Here is a 19,291-nt window from a genome sequence, read left to right as displayed (position 1 = left end):
TAATGAACTTTAAATGTGGGGATTTTAAGCGATGTATTCGTTTCTCAAGATGTGGTTATAATAATTAGTCCAGACCATCTGAACTTTTCTGTATTTTATATTTGCACGCTTGGATTCAGTGATGAATATTGACACATTTTTATTATTATGGCTGCCTTTTTACCCTGCCAATTAATCTGTGTCATACTGTTTCATTTGAATAAATATTTTCACAGTTTTAATTTCCATGTTTTTATACTTCATGGCAACAGAGCACGTTTCTACACAGAAGCCAAATTGTGCATTATACCATGAGCTCTAAGGGCAAAAAAAAAAAACATTGCTGATATTTTTTTTTTTGCTTGGCTTGCTTTCCACTGTCTCCTTTTTTACTTCAATAACAGCTCACAGGGCAATTTCTGAAACCACTAATTCATCCTCCACTTCCAGATCTTGTTCTGTTAATGGATATAAACCTTTAAAACACTCAAGCGGCATGTGTACGCAAAGCATGTTAAATGAAGATGTCTAAGATCAGATGCTCCCATGTGTATTTCCACTGGAGTTGGAGCTGTGGTGTAGTGGTTACATGTTGAGTCACAGTGCTCATGTGGTTAAATCCAGATCTTGTTTTCTTTCATCTGTCACTTGTCTTAATAAGTAAATAAAAAAAAAATCACACTTTATTTTAAGGGCCAATTCTCCCTATTAACAAACGCTTAAATACAGCCTTTTCCTTAATAAACTCCTCATTTTATTGCTGCTTATTAATAGTTAGTAAAGTAGTTGTTAAGATTAGGTATTGGGTGTAGGATTAGGGGTGTAGAATATTAAAGACATTTGATTTGATGTATCGTTCATGTCTGCAGCACGTGTGGAGTTACAAACCAAATGTAATCACAAAGAGCATTGTGCTGCCTTTCCAAATCTAACCGTTATCTTCATCTCAGCCCTTGTATCCGACCATCAGGTCCAGTAATCAGTTATCTGGGCTCTTTTGCGTAGTAGAACAGCATGTGTAGTCTCTTTCTGTCCTGTGTGGCTCTGTGATCAAATGTCCCTGTGTAGACAGGAGACCTGTGCTGATAGGACTCATTAGTTGCTTTGCCCTTCCTCAAACCAGATGGAGAAGACATTACTGTCCATTTATCATGGGCCGCTCTGGCTTTAAGCTGCTCTCTCTTCTTACAGACTCCAAGCATGTTCCCAGTCCGCTGGGTATGCTGTTTCTTTTTACTCCCTCGATGCCTACTCCTACTCATTCCCTGCCATCTCCTCTCCTTATTTATTAGCTTTTTTTGTTAACATTTGTATTCTTGCACCAGATGCGTCATTGGCAGAGATAATAATAAGAAAGGTGGCTCTCAGAGCGTCCGGCGGAAGCAAGGAGTGATGGAAAGGGAAAAGAACGATTGGAAGAACAGATTTCATATTTTGTTTCAGTTCTCTGTGCCCGATTGTTGTGTTTGTTGGCCCTCATCTGAATAAACTGACTATCGCAAGAAAAATAAAAAGATCAAGATTAGATTTACCGTCTGTTTGAAATGACAGTGCCGACACGATTGTGGAATTGAGACATGTAGGAAGCTGCTGGGAAATGCTTGGTGATTTATATCGATTTGTGGAGTTTGCTCTGACCCTAGAAACTGCCGTTCAGCCAACATCTGGTAATGATCGCGGTGCAGGAAAACTGGAGCTTGAGATATCTACTGATCTCTACGCAGGGTTTCCCTCAGGACTTCAAGAGGCCCTAGCATTGGTTGTGTGAAACTACTGAAACATCACTATTAACACTCATGTCTTTGTTCAGCTTTGTCTGCACTCTGCGCTTAACGTGTTGGTTTTAAATTCAATTTAGTTGTTAAAAGTGATTGAGGATAAATGCCAATGAGTTCTGATTGTTGCTTGTTTTGTCTGCGTCGTTCCATTGAAGGTCTGATCTGGTTATCTCAAGACCATAAAGCATTCTGTTGTCTGACCCACCAAAATATGGACAATTCAAATAAAAGCCATAAGAATAAACAAGAAACAATAAACAGAGCTGGCATTTATTCTGCAGGTGTATTTTATCAGTAGAGAATCATTTTTCATGTCGCTGATGGCATGTTCATGTGGCATCATATACCTGCATCTCAGGAGGCGAAAAAAGTTGAAAATTTCCAAGGTGGCGATATCAAGGCCGCCCTACATAAGTGCCATTCTTTTGCTGTTTTCCAGTAAATTCCAGAAGCTTAAAATTGTCTTTCCAGGAATAAAGGAACAAATGATTATTCCTGGTATTTTTTGCTTTTTCTTTGGTGTAAATTCTGAACAGAAAACTCTGAAAGCCACTGGAGCATTGTTAATCTTTCAAATTCAACATTCGCAACGTGCCCAACATTGATGATTTGTTTAAAGATTAAAAGATATGTTTTAAAGATTTGGGGTAAGTATGATTTTTAAAAAAAAAAAAATTAATACTTTTATTCAGCAGCGATACATTAAATTGGTCAAGTTAAAATAAAGACATTTATAATGTTACAAAAGATTTCTATTTCAAAATTTTTTTTTGGAAAAATCTATTTTCCTGAAAAAAAATAATAATAATCAGCTTTGCCATCACTGGTTAAATTGAAGCCAGGGCTTCAATATTAAAATATGTATTTTGTGCATTATTTAAAAAAGATGACTTTTTAAAATAAACTGCTTTCTGCGCTGTGTAGTCAGTGAGCCACCACTTGCACTGTAATCTGTGTTCTCCATCCATGAATCATGACGGAAGTGTCAGATTCCACAGCTGTCTTGAGGATAAATTAAAGAAAACAGATCTGATAGAGTCCATCTGAAAGAACTTATGAAATATGCAATGAAATTCAAAGATCCAGAAGGCGTGTATCTGGTTTCATCAGTTTAATTGAGAAATCTGTGTCTCGTCCTCAAACGCCCGTCTCAAAGAACGAATGTGTTATAGTTCTCAGCAGCAGGTATCTCCCAGATTAGATTTGTGTGACACCTCAGTAATATTTTAAGTCTCAGTTACTCTACTGAAACATTTGATTTAGCGGGTTGACTGATATGTCCATCTTATAAGGATGCTATGTGTGAATTATGGCCAAGGGATTGCTGAGAGCTTGAGAAGGAAAGGAGATGGTTTCAGGAAGTGTTTTTCCATTAATTTTCATAATATTTCAAATATTTTTCAATAAAGGGTTAGTAGTAGGTCTCAAATCAAACCAAAGATCTCCAAATTTATATACATTACAGCAAGTCAATCGACGCAAAACGGTATTTGAATATTAAAAAAGATAAAGGATTTGTGAGGGAATAAATGAACTTCTCATCCCATAAAACATTCCCTCTCCCATAATCAGTTTTACAGTATATTGCTTTAAAGAATTTAAAGCATTTAAACATTATTGTCTTGTATTTTTGAAATCATGCAATTCGGTTAGCTTATACAGAAGCACACACACAATCACTTTACAATGTTCCAGCTCATGCTAGTTCTGGGGTTGAAATGTTATCATAAAAAAATCAGTTTCTCTATGGAGATTTTCAATGGAAGTTTTACTTCCGTTACGGTATATAGCTGTTATTTCACGAGGGAACCGGGTGTAATCGAAATGAGGAGTGCTATGGAAAGATGGATCGCCCCTACCTTCTGTCATGTGCCTCCTATACCAGGGGTTCTCAAATGTTTTTCTCATATTTTTTTGTCTGCCGAACCCCTTAGGTGTAAAATTTACTCCTGGTAGTGCCCCGTGAGAAGTGGATATTTCAATAATTGAACTGCACACCCTGTTCTAAACCAAAGTAGGAACTAAACAGTTTTTTCTTGTACTCCACTAAGCCTGAATAGTCATGTGACCACTGGCACCATGACTCGTCCAAGTGACATGCATGGCAAAACAAGGTGGATCAAGCCCTCAGTAGAGCAGCTGGAGTGGAGTTGAAGCCGCACATTCCTGTATACGTCCCCAACGCTGTTTTCTTCAAGATGAAAAACAGGCTTTGTTGTAATGGTTCAAAGGAGAGAGAGAATGAAAAATAGTGGCTTATGAAAACATAGAGGAATGAAAAATCTGCTGTTCAAATTTCAAGTCTGTGAATTTACAACAAAGATACAGATTGAGTTACAAGTCTGTTTTTTTACAATGTGACACAAAACATCTCTTTCTTTGACCGTGGTTTACAGGATGTGTTTATCATAACCAATCATTAGTGGCCTTTCAAACCTTCCCTCTCTCAAAAAAATAAAAAAAATCAGAGGAAGAGATTATCTTGAATTTGCCCACAAAAGAACCTTGTATAAAACGCTACATACTTCTCTACAATAATCGGCTTTGCGTCAGTATTTCTTTCAAAGCGAGATACATTTGTTGTTGAACCCTCAACTCTCTTTATAGTCACAGCAAATCTTCCTCCTTCTCATTGTTTGTGAACAATTCCTCCGGAAATAGAGCTCAGGAAATACAGATGCCATTTTAAACATACGATTATGAAAACATGGCGCCTGTCCCGTTACAGGTGGGGGTGAGCTTGGGTTTCAAAGGCACTGGTGGAGGGAGACACTCAAAGAGCCGGAAAAGGAAAAACACAAACAAAACTTTGAAGCAGTCAGGCCGGTTGAATGCACGAGGCCTGGAATTACATTTCACTCCCCCTGTTTATGAAAGTCCTGCAAAGGCAGGCAAGTCTAACAGGGCCTCCATCCAGCCTGCACAGGCGTTCTGCATCGCTTCACCTTCTGTGGAAGACAGACACCAGAGAGAGAAAGAAAGAGGAGGTGCATTCCGATCTGCAGGGTTGAGAATTCATGAAACGCACCTCAGATATATGAGTCACATAAGAGAGAAGGAGTCACGGATGAGGAATCTCAGATGAAGAGGAACCCTTGGATGAATAATAAATAATGAGTTTTGCAACGTTTTGACACGATTTAAAAACATGCTGGATATATTGTTCTCCATTAAGTGCTAAATGGTGGTTCTATAATGTATTAATTCAGTAATAAAAATGCAATGCACCAGTTACAGAAATCAATAATTGTGACCCTGAACCACAAAACCAGTCTTAAGTCGCTGGGGTATATTTATAGCAATAGCCAAAACTACATTGTATGGGTCAAAATTTTACTTAACTAAATTTTTGATTAATATGCATTGTTAAGAACTTCATTTGGACAAATTTAAAGGCGATTTTCTCAATATTTAGATTTTTTTGCATCCTGAGATTCCACATTTTCAAATAGTTGTATCTCGGGCCAAATATTGTCCTATCATAACAAACTATATATCAATGCAAATCTTATTTTTTCAGGTGATGCATAAATCTCAGTTTCAAAAAATTGACACTTAAGACTGATTACAATGACTCTACATTATACAGACTCACAACAGAATACTGTAAAGCTGATATAAAGCTGCTTTGACACAATTTGCACTGTTAAAAGCGCTATACAAATAATAGTGACTTGACTTGAAATGCAAAATTAATGTATTTTAAATGAAGAAAGTTTACACTGCTAAGATTTACTTATATTGTTTCCTCCCAAATTGTGACTTATTATGGAATATTTGGAGAATATTCCCAGAAACGTGCTTTGACTAGTGATGATTATTAGTTCACTGTGTGTTACACGTCATTAATATATAGTTCATTCTTTGACCCTGCTTATTTGAAATACACTCATCATTCCCCTATATATATCACAGGCAATTTACTGTTAGTTTTATCTTGTATGCAAATTACTGTTAGTTTTATCTGTTATGCAAATTCAGCATCTGTTTGATACTTTGCTAACATGATATTAATCTTTAATTTTTTACTGAATAATGTACATTTCTTATCCAAAGTTAAAATTTTAAAACTGTGAATTTAGCCTTTTTTTGTTTGTTTTTGTCAATATTGAAAATGCTAATTGTTTCTCCAGTTACAGTTATACTTAAAGTATTTTTTTGGAAATAATGTTGAATCTTTCCAGAATATCTGTAGCAGACTGAATCCTGATCATGCTGTAAAGAATCAGTCAATAATCAGTTTGAATCACTGTCAAAACAAATATTTACATCCCAAGCAATAAATAAATAAGAACAGAACATGTGTAAGGCAAATTAAGTTTTGTAAGTGTAAAAAGGAAACTTAATGCCTGTTTTGGGTTGTTTAATGTTTCTTGTCGTGCTGTTTGGAATAAAGCTTCCTGTTAGAGGGCCTATTAATTTGTTGATCCCTCATCGCTGTAATGGACGGCTTTTTGTAACCCCCTGGAGGTATCTGGATGCACCACTAGGAGTTGAACTGTAATGTGAGGTTTAGGCCCCAGAATACTTCATTTTGCCTTGCTTCATAAGCCGATTAGGTGTCATTTTGCTTTAATAGATTCCTCATACACCTCTCTCGCTTCTTGTGCGGTGGAGGGAAAGAAGAAAGCCTGTTCACTACATGCCTCATCGGCTGGATGCTAGTCCTTTCACAGTGTGAATGGGGTTTGAGCTCTTTGTTGTTTTTCCTGGGCTGTTCTGGTCCACTGCAGCCCGCGGAGACATTTAAGTGCAGAAACGGCCACACTAGCGCCCCAACACTACAACCAAAAGGCCTGTTTTGGGCAATTTTAGCAATGAAAGCAACTCCGACTTCATTCCTGCTTTACTGTCCCAAATGCACAATTGCAAACTCTCCATCGTTCCTGTGCGATTGGAAAGATGAGTTGTGAATCTTGAACATAGAGCTTCTACACGTCGAGCCAAAGCCCAACCATTCTCACGAATCTCAAAACCATCTCATCTTCAACCTAGGACACTTGAAAATGCGGCAGTAAAGGATTGAGGTTCGGCAGACCTGAAAAGGACCGGGCATTTGTCCCTGATTAGCACCAAAGTAAGAGAGGACATTTTTGCTGTGAAAAGAAAGCTTATAGCTCATTATAAGCTAGCTGGATTAAGCTTGTTCCTCCATTGTTCCTAGAGAAGGAACCAAAGGTCTGTCACAGAGGGAGGTGCCTCACTCCTTTTGAGCCCTGTGTCTGCACACCTATCCAGAGTTTCCACTCTTTTAAAGATCCATAATAGCTTTTTCTTTCCTCTGTGGTTGGTAGCTAGTGTAGTGGAAGAATCCTCTCTCATTAGATGTAGCCTTTATTCGTCTGCCTGTAGGCTTTTGTAAGTGCGGTCACTGAATGCCGGGCCTCGCCTCCGTAGTCGTGCAACCTATAAGAAATGAAACAAGTAGAGTGAGGTCAGAGAGAAAAGATGCACCAATTAGTTTAGATGTGTTTGAGGAGAGGATACAGGGTCTGTAGACGAGTCCCTTTGAAGTCTTCGCAATCTTTTGTTGTGTTTGATCCACTCTTCCACTGGAGTGCCCTGCTTTTTGGTATTGTTTTGTTCATTGTATGTTTGTCCCTTTAGAAATACCGTAATGATGCTTTTGCTTTGATCGTGAAGTAGAACTTGAAGACTCTTTGTAGCATCTTGTTACTTTGCATGGCTATTCCTGTAAAGTACTTGTTTCAGCTGTATTAGCTGTGTTTCTGTGCAACAGGTGGAAATTTTTTTACTATCATAATAGCCAATCATTTTCTGGTATAAATATAGTAATTAACTACATACTGTTATGTACTCCTCTTTGCATTTAACCCATTAATTCCTCTTATCTGGCACAAGGCAAAGATGCTATATTAAATCTGTCATCTGTGCTCTTGGGGGCCAGAGCACAGCATAATTTGAGCCAATCACCTGAGCCATAAATGTCATGTGACTCACTCTAGAGCTGCAGGAAAATAAAGGCATGACAATTCTTAAATCTCTGCTAGCACACAGTGCCAAATCCCTAGTGACTATCCTGAGCTGAAATGGAAAAATATTGAAATAAAAAGACCATTTCACACTTTTAAAAGCCTTCAAAAAAAATAATCTTGGTAAACAGGATTTACAAGAAAATTAGAGGCTATTCTTGATAAGGAAATTGAGACATTTCTGTTAGCCCAGGTGTTTTGCAAAGAGTTTACATCAGCATAATAGAGATGATTTTAAGTTATAACACAATGGCTTGGTTTGGGTGAATAGAATCTGCAAATAACTTAAAAATAAATGGTATTATAGTATAGTATAAATCCAATAGATCGATTCTATGGGATGGCAGTTTACAGAAAATGAGTTGTTATAAGTAAAGACACAACTCACCCAATTAATTATGGATCTGAATTATTACCATCTGGTCAGTATTATAGGACACCAAGTAATCAATATATAAACAGATTTATACCATGAATCTTTTTAACAATTATGTGTTTGTGGGTTACACATTATTTTTAAGGTGTCTTTGAGCAAAGTTTGGACAATAAAGTTTAACTAACTGAAGTTATGCTAAGCAGCCAAATCTTGAGCCTTTGGCTTAAATATTCAAATGGCATTAAGTACTCTCATGGCAAATGTTGATACATCTTCAAAAATCTGTTTTAAAGTCATATTTAAACATTTAAATCAGTCAAACCTGTCACTGAGGTTAGCAACTTGAAACTGATGCCTGCAGTACGTTTGATGGATGACCGTAATTAAGTTTGGATGAAAAGTAGTTTTTCACACTGTTTTTTTGTTTCGAGTCCATAACCAACACACTGACAATTTATTCAAAGGATTCCTTAAATGTGTTAACAAAAAGAGACTTGTGTAGCTACATTTACCATTCGTGGAATGAAGCCAGTGCTGCCAATATTTCCCTTTTTCTTTTTTATGAAGGTGTGCTTTGATGTGGTCGTACACCCTTCACTATATTATGTTCACTCTAAATGTGATGTGCGCTGGAACTCAGTGCAAGTCTGCAAACAGCTCGAGAAAGAGAGAGAAGAGGGGTTGAATAAAGGCTCTGGACATGTGTTGTTGATGGGGAGAAACAGTTTTGGCATCATATCTTTATCTGTCAACTCCTCCTGACAGCCTCAAAGGTGAGGAGGTGTTGCTGCAGTCTAACACTGAAAGTATGTGTTGACTGACAACATCAAGCAATACTATTTCTGCCATTTTGAAACAGCATTTTAAAGTTTGCACATTTACTTCAATTTAGTTATTGGAGGCATAAATGTATCTTACAAGCATAAATCTTGCTTTCCAAGAGGCTGCAAACACAAGTGCCTTATGAATTCGATGAAGTGAAATCAAGAGATGGAGTGATTTATCCAAAACTTTGTTGTATCTTAGGCATAGTATTACTACTAAGAGCAGATTTAGCCATTTTCCTGGAAACAGATAAAACAGCCTTGTGCTTTTCAATTTTTTTCCTTGCTTTATCAGTGAAATTAAGCTTGTTTCCAAGCAACTTCTAAAGTGTGCACAGTTTCCTGTTTATTTGATTTTAATTTAGCCGGCGAGTAACTGATGCTGCAAGCCTTGCTCCTTTAAGGGCCTTTGTTTTTTCAGAAATAATTTGGGCAGAACAGAGGCCAGTTCCAAGTGCAGGGGAGGAGGTGTCAGTTTCAAAGAGGGCACCGCACGATCGATATGTGAGATATGTTAATTTGGGAAAGCTCCGTCCTGTCCTTGATGTTTGCTAGAGTTACAGGCAGGCAGCTGGGAGCCGATGGTGGACAGTGGAAGCGGGATCCTGTGCCAACCCCCTGCAAACGTACCGTGAATCTTCTTCAGCTTCGTCCATACAAACTTGTTTTCGTCTTGACAGCTCAGCATGGAGAGAAGCCATTAAGCTGCTTTCAACCTGGCACTGTGGAGAATGGATGCCAGCTTGCCCCTGTCATTTCAAAGGGATGTTTTATAGATGTGTTTTTGAGTTGCACGGCCGTCTTCTAAAGTTTCTTAAGTACTTTTAGTTCCCCCGCTAAATTAGTGTACAAACACCAGAGCTTTGGACTCGAGATGGGACGTCTTTATCTCTCCCAGCATGCCACAGTGGAGGCTTTCTTGTTGCTAAAAGCTTGTTCTGTAAGAAGTAACACAATGAATGCTTCTTTGAATGGGCCGTGCTGTGGGCGTATGGTTGTCCTAGCTAGTCCTCCTACAGCTCATGCCGTGACGGTCCCACATAGTTTGAGATCAGCAGTCCATCCATGCTAATAGAAAGCTGGAAATTCTTCTGCTTTCATATTTCGTGACATATAAATGAAGTGTGAACATGATATAAAGCAGACGCTGAATTCAGACATGAAGGGAATGTGCTGTCCAACTGGTACGGCGTGCTAAGGCTGGCAAAGAGTGAATCAATTTCAAGCAAGATTTTCTGCTATTAATACTACTTATTGCAAATAGTGGCAATTATCTGCACCTCAGTATTGTAGTACATTATAAAACAGCACGCAATAATAACATACAGAGTGTAAATTATCATTTTAATTCAAATTATTAAATGGATGCCACCTTATTGGGTCAATAAAGCCCTCCCTACACCTACCCTAACCCTACCCGATACTTTATTTTTTACTTTTTGATTATTTCTTTAAATTAGAAAATAAACGCGTTTCCGATGCGATATGAGATTTGAAAAGGGAGAAAAAACTAATTTTGTGGATTCGGCAAAAGGTGGATTCGAACTCGGGTCAATCGCATCAAGAAGCACACGCCTTACCATCTATGCCACTGAAACTGATGTTTAACAAGCGTCTTTTTTCAGTGTTGACTGTCCCAATCACACGTTTGTGGGCGGAGTTAGTGTAAATAGCCTCTGCCAACAAGGCAGGCTATTTGCACTTAGGGTAAATAGACACTGAAAAAAAAGTTACAAAAATTAATTTAGAAGCAAGTAGAAGAGATTAAAAGCTGAAAACTGTATGCAACAATGCAGTGCACTTGACTTGACATTCTATTTAAAAAATGGTTGAACCAGAGGCGTTTTTTATTTTTAGCATCCGCATCTTGACGTACTTTTTAAATTGACTCCCAATCGTTTAGACATTTTTACACAGACCTTGATGAAAATAACACATTTTAGAGATTCATTTTGGTTATTAGTCCATTTTAAGTTCATCTTCACAATCAATATTTTAGCGAGGACAGGAATTGGCGCGAGCACCTTTCTGAGCCATGTGTGCTCTCCCACCCCACAACACAGACTGTAAGGCAGGTTTCTCTTTATTCTATCACAGGTGGCCACAATTACCACTGAGCCCACCAATCGTTTGCCATCAAGCCCTCTGTTGTTACAAGCCGCTCTAGAGCTCTGCACGCATTTAGAGTTTGAACAAAGATGTACATCTTAACACACAGACACACACAGAAATGGAGGTTTCAGTTTGCTCTTGACATTGTGAGGCAATCATGGGAATGGGGCTGTATTTGGGGTCCGGGCCCTTTAATGTGGAAAGTGTGGAAGATTTGTTAGTTCAGACCTTAGTTTCCAAACATTCTCTCATGAACCGCTTTTGAACTGTTGGTGTTTCTTTCATATTGCTCTACTTCAGTGTTTGCACAGCCTTAATGCTTTAAATGCAAAGAATCATGTATAATGTCAAAGTACGTTGGACAGTGTATGAACTACTCATGACAGTTCCACAGGTTTCTTGTTGTATTTAAATGGGTGTAAAGTACTGGAGTAATTAAACTTCAATAATATGCTTGTTATTTTGGGGAAATTTGTACTTGGCTAGAATATTTGAAACAGGAGACTTAAGTTACATTTTCAAGAAAATAAATTACACTCCTTACAATTTAGTTTGAAGTAGAAAATGTAAATTTCAAAGGCAGTTCAAATTCCATCTTTCCTCAAACACTCTCTCACTCACACACACAAAACTTTTTCAAAATGTAATTTTAGGGTTTAAGTGCAATTTTGTAACACCACTGTTTCCACACCACACAAGAAGGTTTTATGAACAGAGGTTGTTTTGATATTATTATTTCTATTATATATTTAATACCACGTATTGCCCAGGTAGGACACTAGCCAGGTCTTCCTTGACTCTTTCCTTTCATAATGTGAATTCAGCTGGTATTCATAAAAGCCCTGAGGGTCGACACAGTCTCAGTCAGAGTCTTCACTCTTCCTTCTGCTCTGCTCCGGTAATCCTTAAAAGAGAAACGGAAACACTTAATGCAGGGTCAGTCCTCAGCTCCAGGAAAGAAGGCCTCTCTAAATCTGCCTGGGTCTCTACAGCTGAAGAACGGATTGAGGAGAGGGATTGTTAGGGATTGCGCCAAAGCAGGAATGACTGTAGGTGATCAGGCTGACTCAGTAGTTGACGTTATGGAGCAGGTCATCACTGGAGCCGCTGGAGCAAATTTGTGAATGATCTCAACAGTCCTTTGTACCCTCTGGAAACACTCCATATGCTGTTATATAATTTTTTACATAATTTTAAATAGCTATACGTGACCAATAAATTCAAATAAGAGTTTGATTGTTTTTAGAGGTCAAATAAAAAAATGTAATTTGCTCCATAACGTCAATTTCTGATAGTTGTGAACATCCATATATATATATATATATATATATATATATATATATATATATATATATATATATATAAATGTATATATATACGTGTGTGTGTGTGTGTGTGTGTGTGTGTATATATATATATCTATATCTATATCTATATATATACACTATATTGCCAAAAGTATTGGGTCACCCCCTTCTAATGAACATGTTTGACTACTTTAGTCATTTCTATGAGTACAAATCTTAATGTTTAAGCATATAATGATATTCTAGGGAATTGTGTGCTTCTAATCTTATAGCAACAGTTTGGACAGGAGCCTTTTCTTAACATGACAGTGCCTCTGTGTATAAGGCACGGTTCAAAAAGACATGATTGATTGAGTCAGTGTGGAAGAACTTGACTGGTCTGCAGAAAGCCAAGTCCTGATCCCAGCTGAACTCCTCTGGTGTGACTTTATAAGCAGACCTTGAGCCAAGAACTCATCACTAAACACCATCACCAATGCACTGTGAATTAACATAAACTAACAATGAATGGCTGTATTTTTATTATCTAACATTAACAAAGATTAATAAATACTGTAATGAATGTGTTGGTCATTGTTCATTCATGTTAGTTAATACATTAACTAATGTTAACAAATAACACTTTTATATATATACTGTTTACACTGTTAAAAAAAAGCTTTTTGCAGATTTTTTAGTTCTCTCAACTTATTTTTGTAGGAGATTCTCAACTTTTTGTTGTATAAACTTAAAACAACAAGTTGAGAAAAATCTGCTGAAGCTGGTTGCCTTAATTTTAAGTTGGCTCAACTTTTTTTTACAGTATATATATATATATATATTCCATCATTACTTGACCCTCTAACTCTAGCACTCTCTATTCTAATTGTATCTACCTGTCGTCTTTTTATAAAAAAAATAATAATAAAAAAACACATTTGACCCTCTATCAATTGCATATTTATTCTCTAACTGCTAGCTTTTCTTGTAAAACTAACATTAGCTTTTTTTTATTCTACTTGTTTCTTATGAAAAAACACTAGGTTTCTTTTTTCTATATTCTATCTACTCGTTTTCTTTAAAAAAAAAAAAAACACGTTTCATGTGTACAGCGTTAGGCTAACCATTAGCCATAAATAGATTGAATTTTGATTTCATGCTGACTTTAAGTGTTCTTGTGTAAATGATGTGACCATCATACAGCCATCTACGTTCAGATGAAAGAATTCACGTTGAGCTAATGTTGACGGAATTCAAAAGGTCCACTCATATAAAAATAGTGACGTTTGGGCCAGGTCACAGTTTTTCGTATTGTGAAACATCCACAAGTATGGTTCTTCTATTCTCAAATATGCTGTGGCCAAAAGATACATTGGTGCGATCAAACATAAATATGCTCGGCAGGCAGTTAATCTGTCAACTTCTTAGTGTTATTCATTCTCGGGTTAGTCTGTAGTCAGTAATGTTGTAACGTCTCTGCTGTGACCACGGCCCATAAATTTTCACAGTTTAGAGCTGGCTGTTAATATAGAGCTGTGTAGCAGTAGAGTTGGTAATGGTTTCCATAAGCCAGTGCAGGAATTCAGTAAATCAAAGCCAAGGTAACAGCTAATAACTAGAGCCCCATATTGTCTCTTCTGTCGAGGTTTCACTCACAAGGATTGTCTCCAAACCATCTCCAGTTTCATAGCCGACTTCACCATGGACGTAAAGGATGACAGCATAATTAGCATGTTGTGTTCAGAAACACTGTTTTGCTTTGAGCGAAGGTGGTTGCTTTTCTTCCAGAAAAACATGAGGCAATTGTTCAACTTTATCGATGTAATCAATTTGACAGCACTGGAGATCATAAGCAGAACATTCAAGTGCAATAAATCTTGGACAGCAGAGGGTTTTTGCTGCCCCTGACAGACGTGGCACAGCCAACTTGGACGTTTTGTTCTTAGCGAGGGACCAGTGGCCTTAGCCAAGATCTACAGAAAATCCCAGCCTTGCCAGGGAGCAAAAGAGGGTACCTGGTCCACAACCTCACCAATGAACATTACAAGAAGAAGACCACAAACCTGGTGAAAACCCAGTGGAACAAAAACTCTGTGCTCAGATTTCCTTCGGAAAAAGGCATGTTTTCTACTGCCGTCTCCACTGCAGGCATGAAAGCAAACATATTGATGGGTTATGCAAACATCTCAGTCATATTGAGCTTGTTCGAAATTATGAACATACCTAGATGGTCGATGTGTGAAACGCAGCACACTGTGGTGTCACTTCGCTTAATGAAAGGGAAACAGGAGTTTGTTTGTTTTAGAAACCTGACAACCCTCGTACTTCCAAGATTTGTTGACTTTCCATGAATCATTCTCGATTTTTCCTCACACACCTTTATAGTCAGTTTGAAGTCTGGAAGTATGCGTGTATGTTTTATGAACTCACAGAGTGCTATATATGTTAAGAAAGTTCTGGAGGGTTTTTTTTTTGACACGCAAGCTACATTTATAAATGATGTTAAAATGAGAAAGTTCTGAAACCGCTGTTAAGGTGCCAATGAAAATGTATGCTTGATGGTTGCAATGAGCATGAACAAAAGAGCTATGTGTAGAGTGACCATACTTGAGGGGCTCAGTGAAGGGTATGAGCCATAGTAATTAAGCTGTTAGCCCAGCAATGAGCTGTTTTCCTTTGCCCGAACTGGAACCTCTCCTGCAGGAGTGTTAAACTGTGTACATTCTCAGATCAAACCACCCCGCCGACAGCTTCAAAGAGCTGACAGGCCTGAAAATGCCAGTCATGTGGTGAACGGATGAGCAGGAGCTGTAACTAGAGCAGAAGGGCCACAGATTTCCAGCCATGGTTTTCACTCTTCACCACATGTGACTTCAGATGTTTGCCTTGAATTTTGAACATATCTTCTCAGATTAGAAGGTTCGGTATTTCACAATAAATGAGTTGTGAGTGAAGAGCATCCTCTTTTGTTTCCTCAGATATGATGTAACATCTTCTGTTTTTGTAATTGTTCATTTAAAGGGCTTTTATTTCCTATTAGTTAATGTATGTAAATCTTTGTGCTTTTGAACATTTGTACACTGTGTGTGAGGCCATACTCTTTGAATTTGAACATAAATTCTGCATGTTGCTGTGCCTTGAAATGCCAGCAGTTTGAAAATAATCTTTTTGGCTTGTATAAACAACCTATAAAGCTCGTAAACGTGAATAAGAACACATTAATGACAGAGATATCTTAAGGACACTCTATCACCCCCTTGAGTCCTGAGGTTTGTTAGCAACCTTGTAATGCAAGAGTGCAGTGTATCTAGCAAAGCCGCATGCTTGCAATGCAATGGCAACATCTACTGTTGCGCACTTGAGTAAAATATGTTTCTAGCCTAATTCTGACACTCTCAATCCTTAAAATGCAGTGTTGGTATGTGAAAGCTCTCAGCTACAGTATCATGTTTGCTTACTAGTCAGATGATCAAGAGACAGTTGTTCATTTTGGTTTAGGCGGTGAAGGATTGCAGTGATTTGGCCGAAGAATTATAGTAATGCAATTGAACACAAATATGTGTGGCAGTCTCAGAGTTGATTCTCATATTTATCGGAGGACCATGTGGTTGTGTTATTATGTAAATACTCCATCCTCCCTCTCTCTTTCTGTCTCTAGATGACTCCAGTGCTGCGAGGGAAGGTGCCAGACCAGCTGGTGAAACCGAGTACTCCACTGACCTGACGGGAAAACTGGGTAAGGTGCTACAGCCCTCTGATCCCCTTTGATCTCCTTCATTCCTGGTATTTATAATTGCTGCCCAGAAAGTCACTGAAAATATGCGCTGCAGCTGCCAAGATTTCATGAAATGCAACTTGTAGTTTTACATTGTATTAGAATTTATAAAACTAGCACTTAAGATATTAACCTTAACTGTCACCGTCCCGTATACGGGACCCCTAAGTTTACTTCACTATATTACAATTAAATCTTAATGTGATCATGACAAACTATATATCATTGGAAAGGTCTAAGTCTCCTAAATAGATATGTTACTTTTTGTTGTTACAAATTATGTAGGAACAGTAATAGATTAATTTATGACAAGAGTGCACCAAGAGTCTGATAAATCTGCATCATAACAGGAGTTCTGAACTTTGTCACAAAAAGTCTTTATTTTCTTGCCTTTTTCCCCATCACATGTTTTAGCAATCATCATAAGTTAAATAACATTTGAAAGCTTAAAATCTCAAAATTCATCCTGTGAAAACCATTTTGAAATCGGACATTATGTTACCATAGAAATGGTACTTCAAAATGTTTTAGCGGTCTCCTCCCCCTTAGTGGGGGTGTCATATTACAAAATGTATTACGTTTGTTTAGAATCAAAACTTTTTATAATCTTGACAAAATACATATCATTGGAAAGGTCTGAGTCTATGTAAGTTATGTTGTTATAGATGTAATATTGAGAGAGAAATTGATAGATTTGTGACAGAAATGCATAAAAAAATGTTTGAATGGCACCCGGTGGCTATTTTTGGTATAACGCCTAAACAAAATTGTATATGAACCTCAATTTTTTTTATATCAACTTCAAATTTGGAACACAATTTTTTAGATTTTTTAACTTTTTTAAATATTTATTTTATATCAAATAAAAGAAAAATAGTATAATAAATTTTTTACAGTAAATTTAAACGTCTATAACTTTTTAATACTTTAATTTTATTAAACGATTTCACTGCTGTAATAATCTGCTAAACCAACGTTAGGTCTGTATTCAAAAGCGTTCATGAATTATAATAACTTAAGTTTGCATAGTGCACTTTTTCGTGAATTTTAAAAAATGGGGATGACAGTTAAAGGGTTAAATGTAGCATAGCGGTGCTTCCGTCTTGTTGTAGTATAGTAGCGGTGACATTTGTTGTAGCATAGCAGTTTTGAAATCTGTTGCAGCATAGCAGTGCTGTTTTGTTGAGGTATAGTTGTGGTTATATTAGTTGTAGTTTAACAGCTTGCATTGCACGGCAGCGATGTATTATAGTAGTGTTGATTTGTTTTAGCATAACAACACTGCCATTTTGTTGTAGCACAGTGGTGCTTCTTTTTTGTAGTATAGGCCTAGTAGTGGTGAAATTTGTTGAAGCATAACAGTTTTGCCGTTTTGTTGTAGTTTAGTAGTGGTGACAATAGTTGTAGCATAACTGTGCTGCCATTATGTCGTGGTATTGTATCGAGACATTTGTTGTAGTACAGTAGTGATGAGATCAAATTGTAGCATAGCAGCACTGTTGTTTTGTTGTAGTATATTTGTGATTACATTTATCGTAACCAGTGTTGGGAAGGTTACTTTGGAAATGTAATAGGTTTCAGATTACAAGTTACCCTACTTAAAATGGAATAAGGTGTAAGGTTTCTTAAAGTAATGTAACTAATTACTTTTGATTACTTTTTGATTACATTTCTACATTTCTTATGTTTTCAACTTAATCATTTGGAGTCATTTAAGCAGGCAGGATTAACTTTACAGGAGGACTCTACACTGATTACTGTCAGATTTTCAAAATCCTTCATCACTAAATTAAGATTATAATAATTTAATTGAATGCTCAGCCACCACAAAATCAGATTTTAGCACCTCTTTTTACTTTGAGATCATTCTGAGGTTAAATACAGATTTAAAATCATAACAAGAAACTGTTCAATAGCTATACTTTATAGTTTTTGAGATCAAATAAAGAAATCAATCAATTAAATATATGTGTGTGTGTGTATACCTACTTAAAAAAAAAGGTAAACCTGACAAAATCTCCAAAAACCTCAAAATCTTCCTCATTTTTAAAAAATAAACTAAACTAAGTTTTTTTTTAATTGTAAAAATGCAGAAAGTCTCCTGTGAGGGCTATGTTTAGGTGTAGGGTAAGTGTAGGGCAATAGCACATACAGTCTGTACAGTATAAAAACCATTAAAAACAAACCCCATTTAGATAGCTAAGTAAACGTGTGTGTGTGTGTGTGTGTGTGTGTGAAATCAAATTCAGATGTAACTTCCTTTGTAAACATTTTCATAAGTAACTGTAATTTAATTAAAAAAAATTCTCAGTAACTCTAACTGATTACAATTTAAAAAAAAAATGTAATTAACCCTCTGAGGTCGACGGTATCAGCGGCAATACCAGCTCGGATTTTTTAACATCAGTGCAAGACACTAAAAATACTCTGTTAATTTTGGTCACACAAATAAGTGTTGTACATCAGTCAAAACTGTTAAGTGTCTACTTTTTTGTGTACACTCACAATTACAACAAAACTTTGTGGTTTTGGGAAAAAAAGAAAACAAACTGGGTGCGCTCTCTGTCTTCTCCATCTCTGCGAACTGCTTTTAGAAACACGTCACTAAAATGAAGTATAACTTAGCGAATTCTCAACACAGAGTCATATCTATAGAAAGCTTGAAGTGTCTGCTTTGAAATGAAGTAAGTCTTATCGGAAACAAACATTCTGTGATAAAGTTATCCGTATGAAACCAACACGTTCAGTCTGTCCCGTCTAACTCATTATTTTTAATGTGATCCTGCCCCCTTACGTTTTTCCATTACATGTAACTAGTTACTTCCTGTAACATAGCAGCACTGCTGTTTTGCTGTAGTATAGTAGCGTTGACATTCATTGTAGCATAACAGCGCTGACATTTTGTTGTAGTACAGTAGCGGTGACATTCATTGTAGCATAGTGGTGCTTGTGTTTTATCGTATCGCAGTGGTGACATTAGTTGCAGTATAGCAGCGTTGCTGTTTTGTTGTAGTAAATTTGTGGTGACATTTATAGCATAGCAGTGGTGTCATTTTGTTGTACATTAGCGGTGATATTAGCATAACAGCTTTGCCATTTTTCTGTAGTATAATAGCAGTGACATTTTTTGTAGCATAGCAGCACTGCTGTTTTTTGTAGTGCACCGTA

The 19,291-nt window shown here is 37.0% G+C and overlaps 1 protein-coding gene across 2 annotated transcripts in view; it reads left to right on the top strand.

The window, feature by feature from the left end:
- Window positions 1-19,291, top strand: part of LOC306853308 (fibroblast growth factor receptor-like 1) — a 54,732-nt gene that overhangs the window by 28,898 nt on the left and 6,543 nt on the right. For both annotated transcript variants that reach the window (XR_013782729.1, XM_079390626.1), the window contains exon 4: window positions 16,007-16,084. Coding sequence is in view for 1 of the 2 variants with exons in the window: in XM_079390626.1 (XP_079246752.1) it covers window positions 16,007-16,084 (78 nt within the window). In the remaining variant the exon portion in view is untranslated. The remainder of the gene's footprint in view (window positions 1-16,006; window positions 16,085-19,291) is intronic.

This window comes from Barbus barbus (assembly GCF_936440315.1).
Source record: "Barbus barbus genome assembly, chromosome: 33".
In the NCBI taxonomy this organism is placed as follows: domain Eukaryota; kingdom Metazoa; phylum Chordata; class Actinopteri; order Cypriniformes; family Cyprinidae; genus Barbus; species Barbus barbus.
Note: the sequence above shows the minus strand (reverse complement) of the source record. Positions and strands in the feature narration are given on the sequence as shown.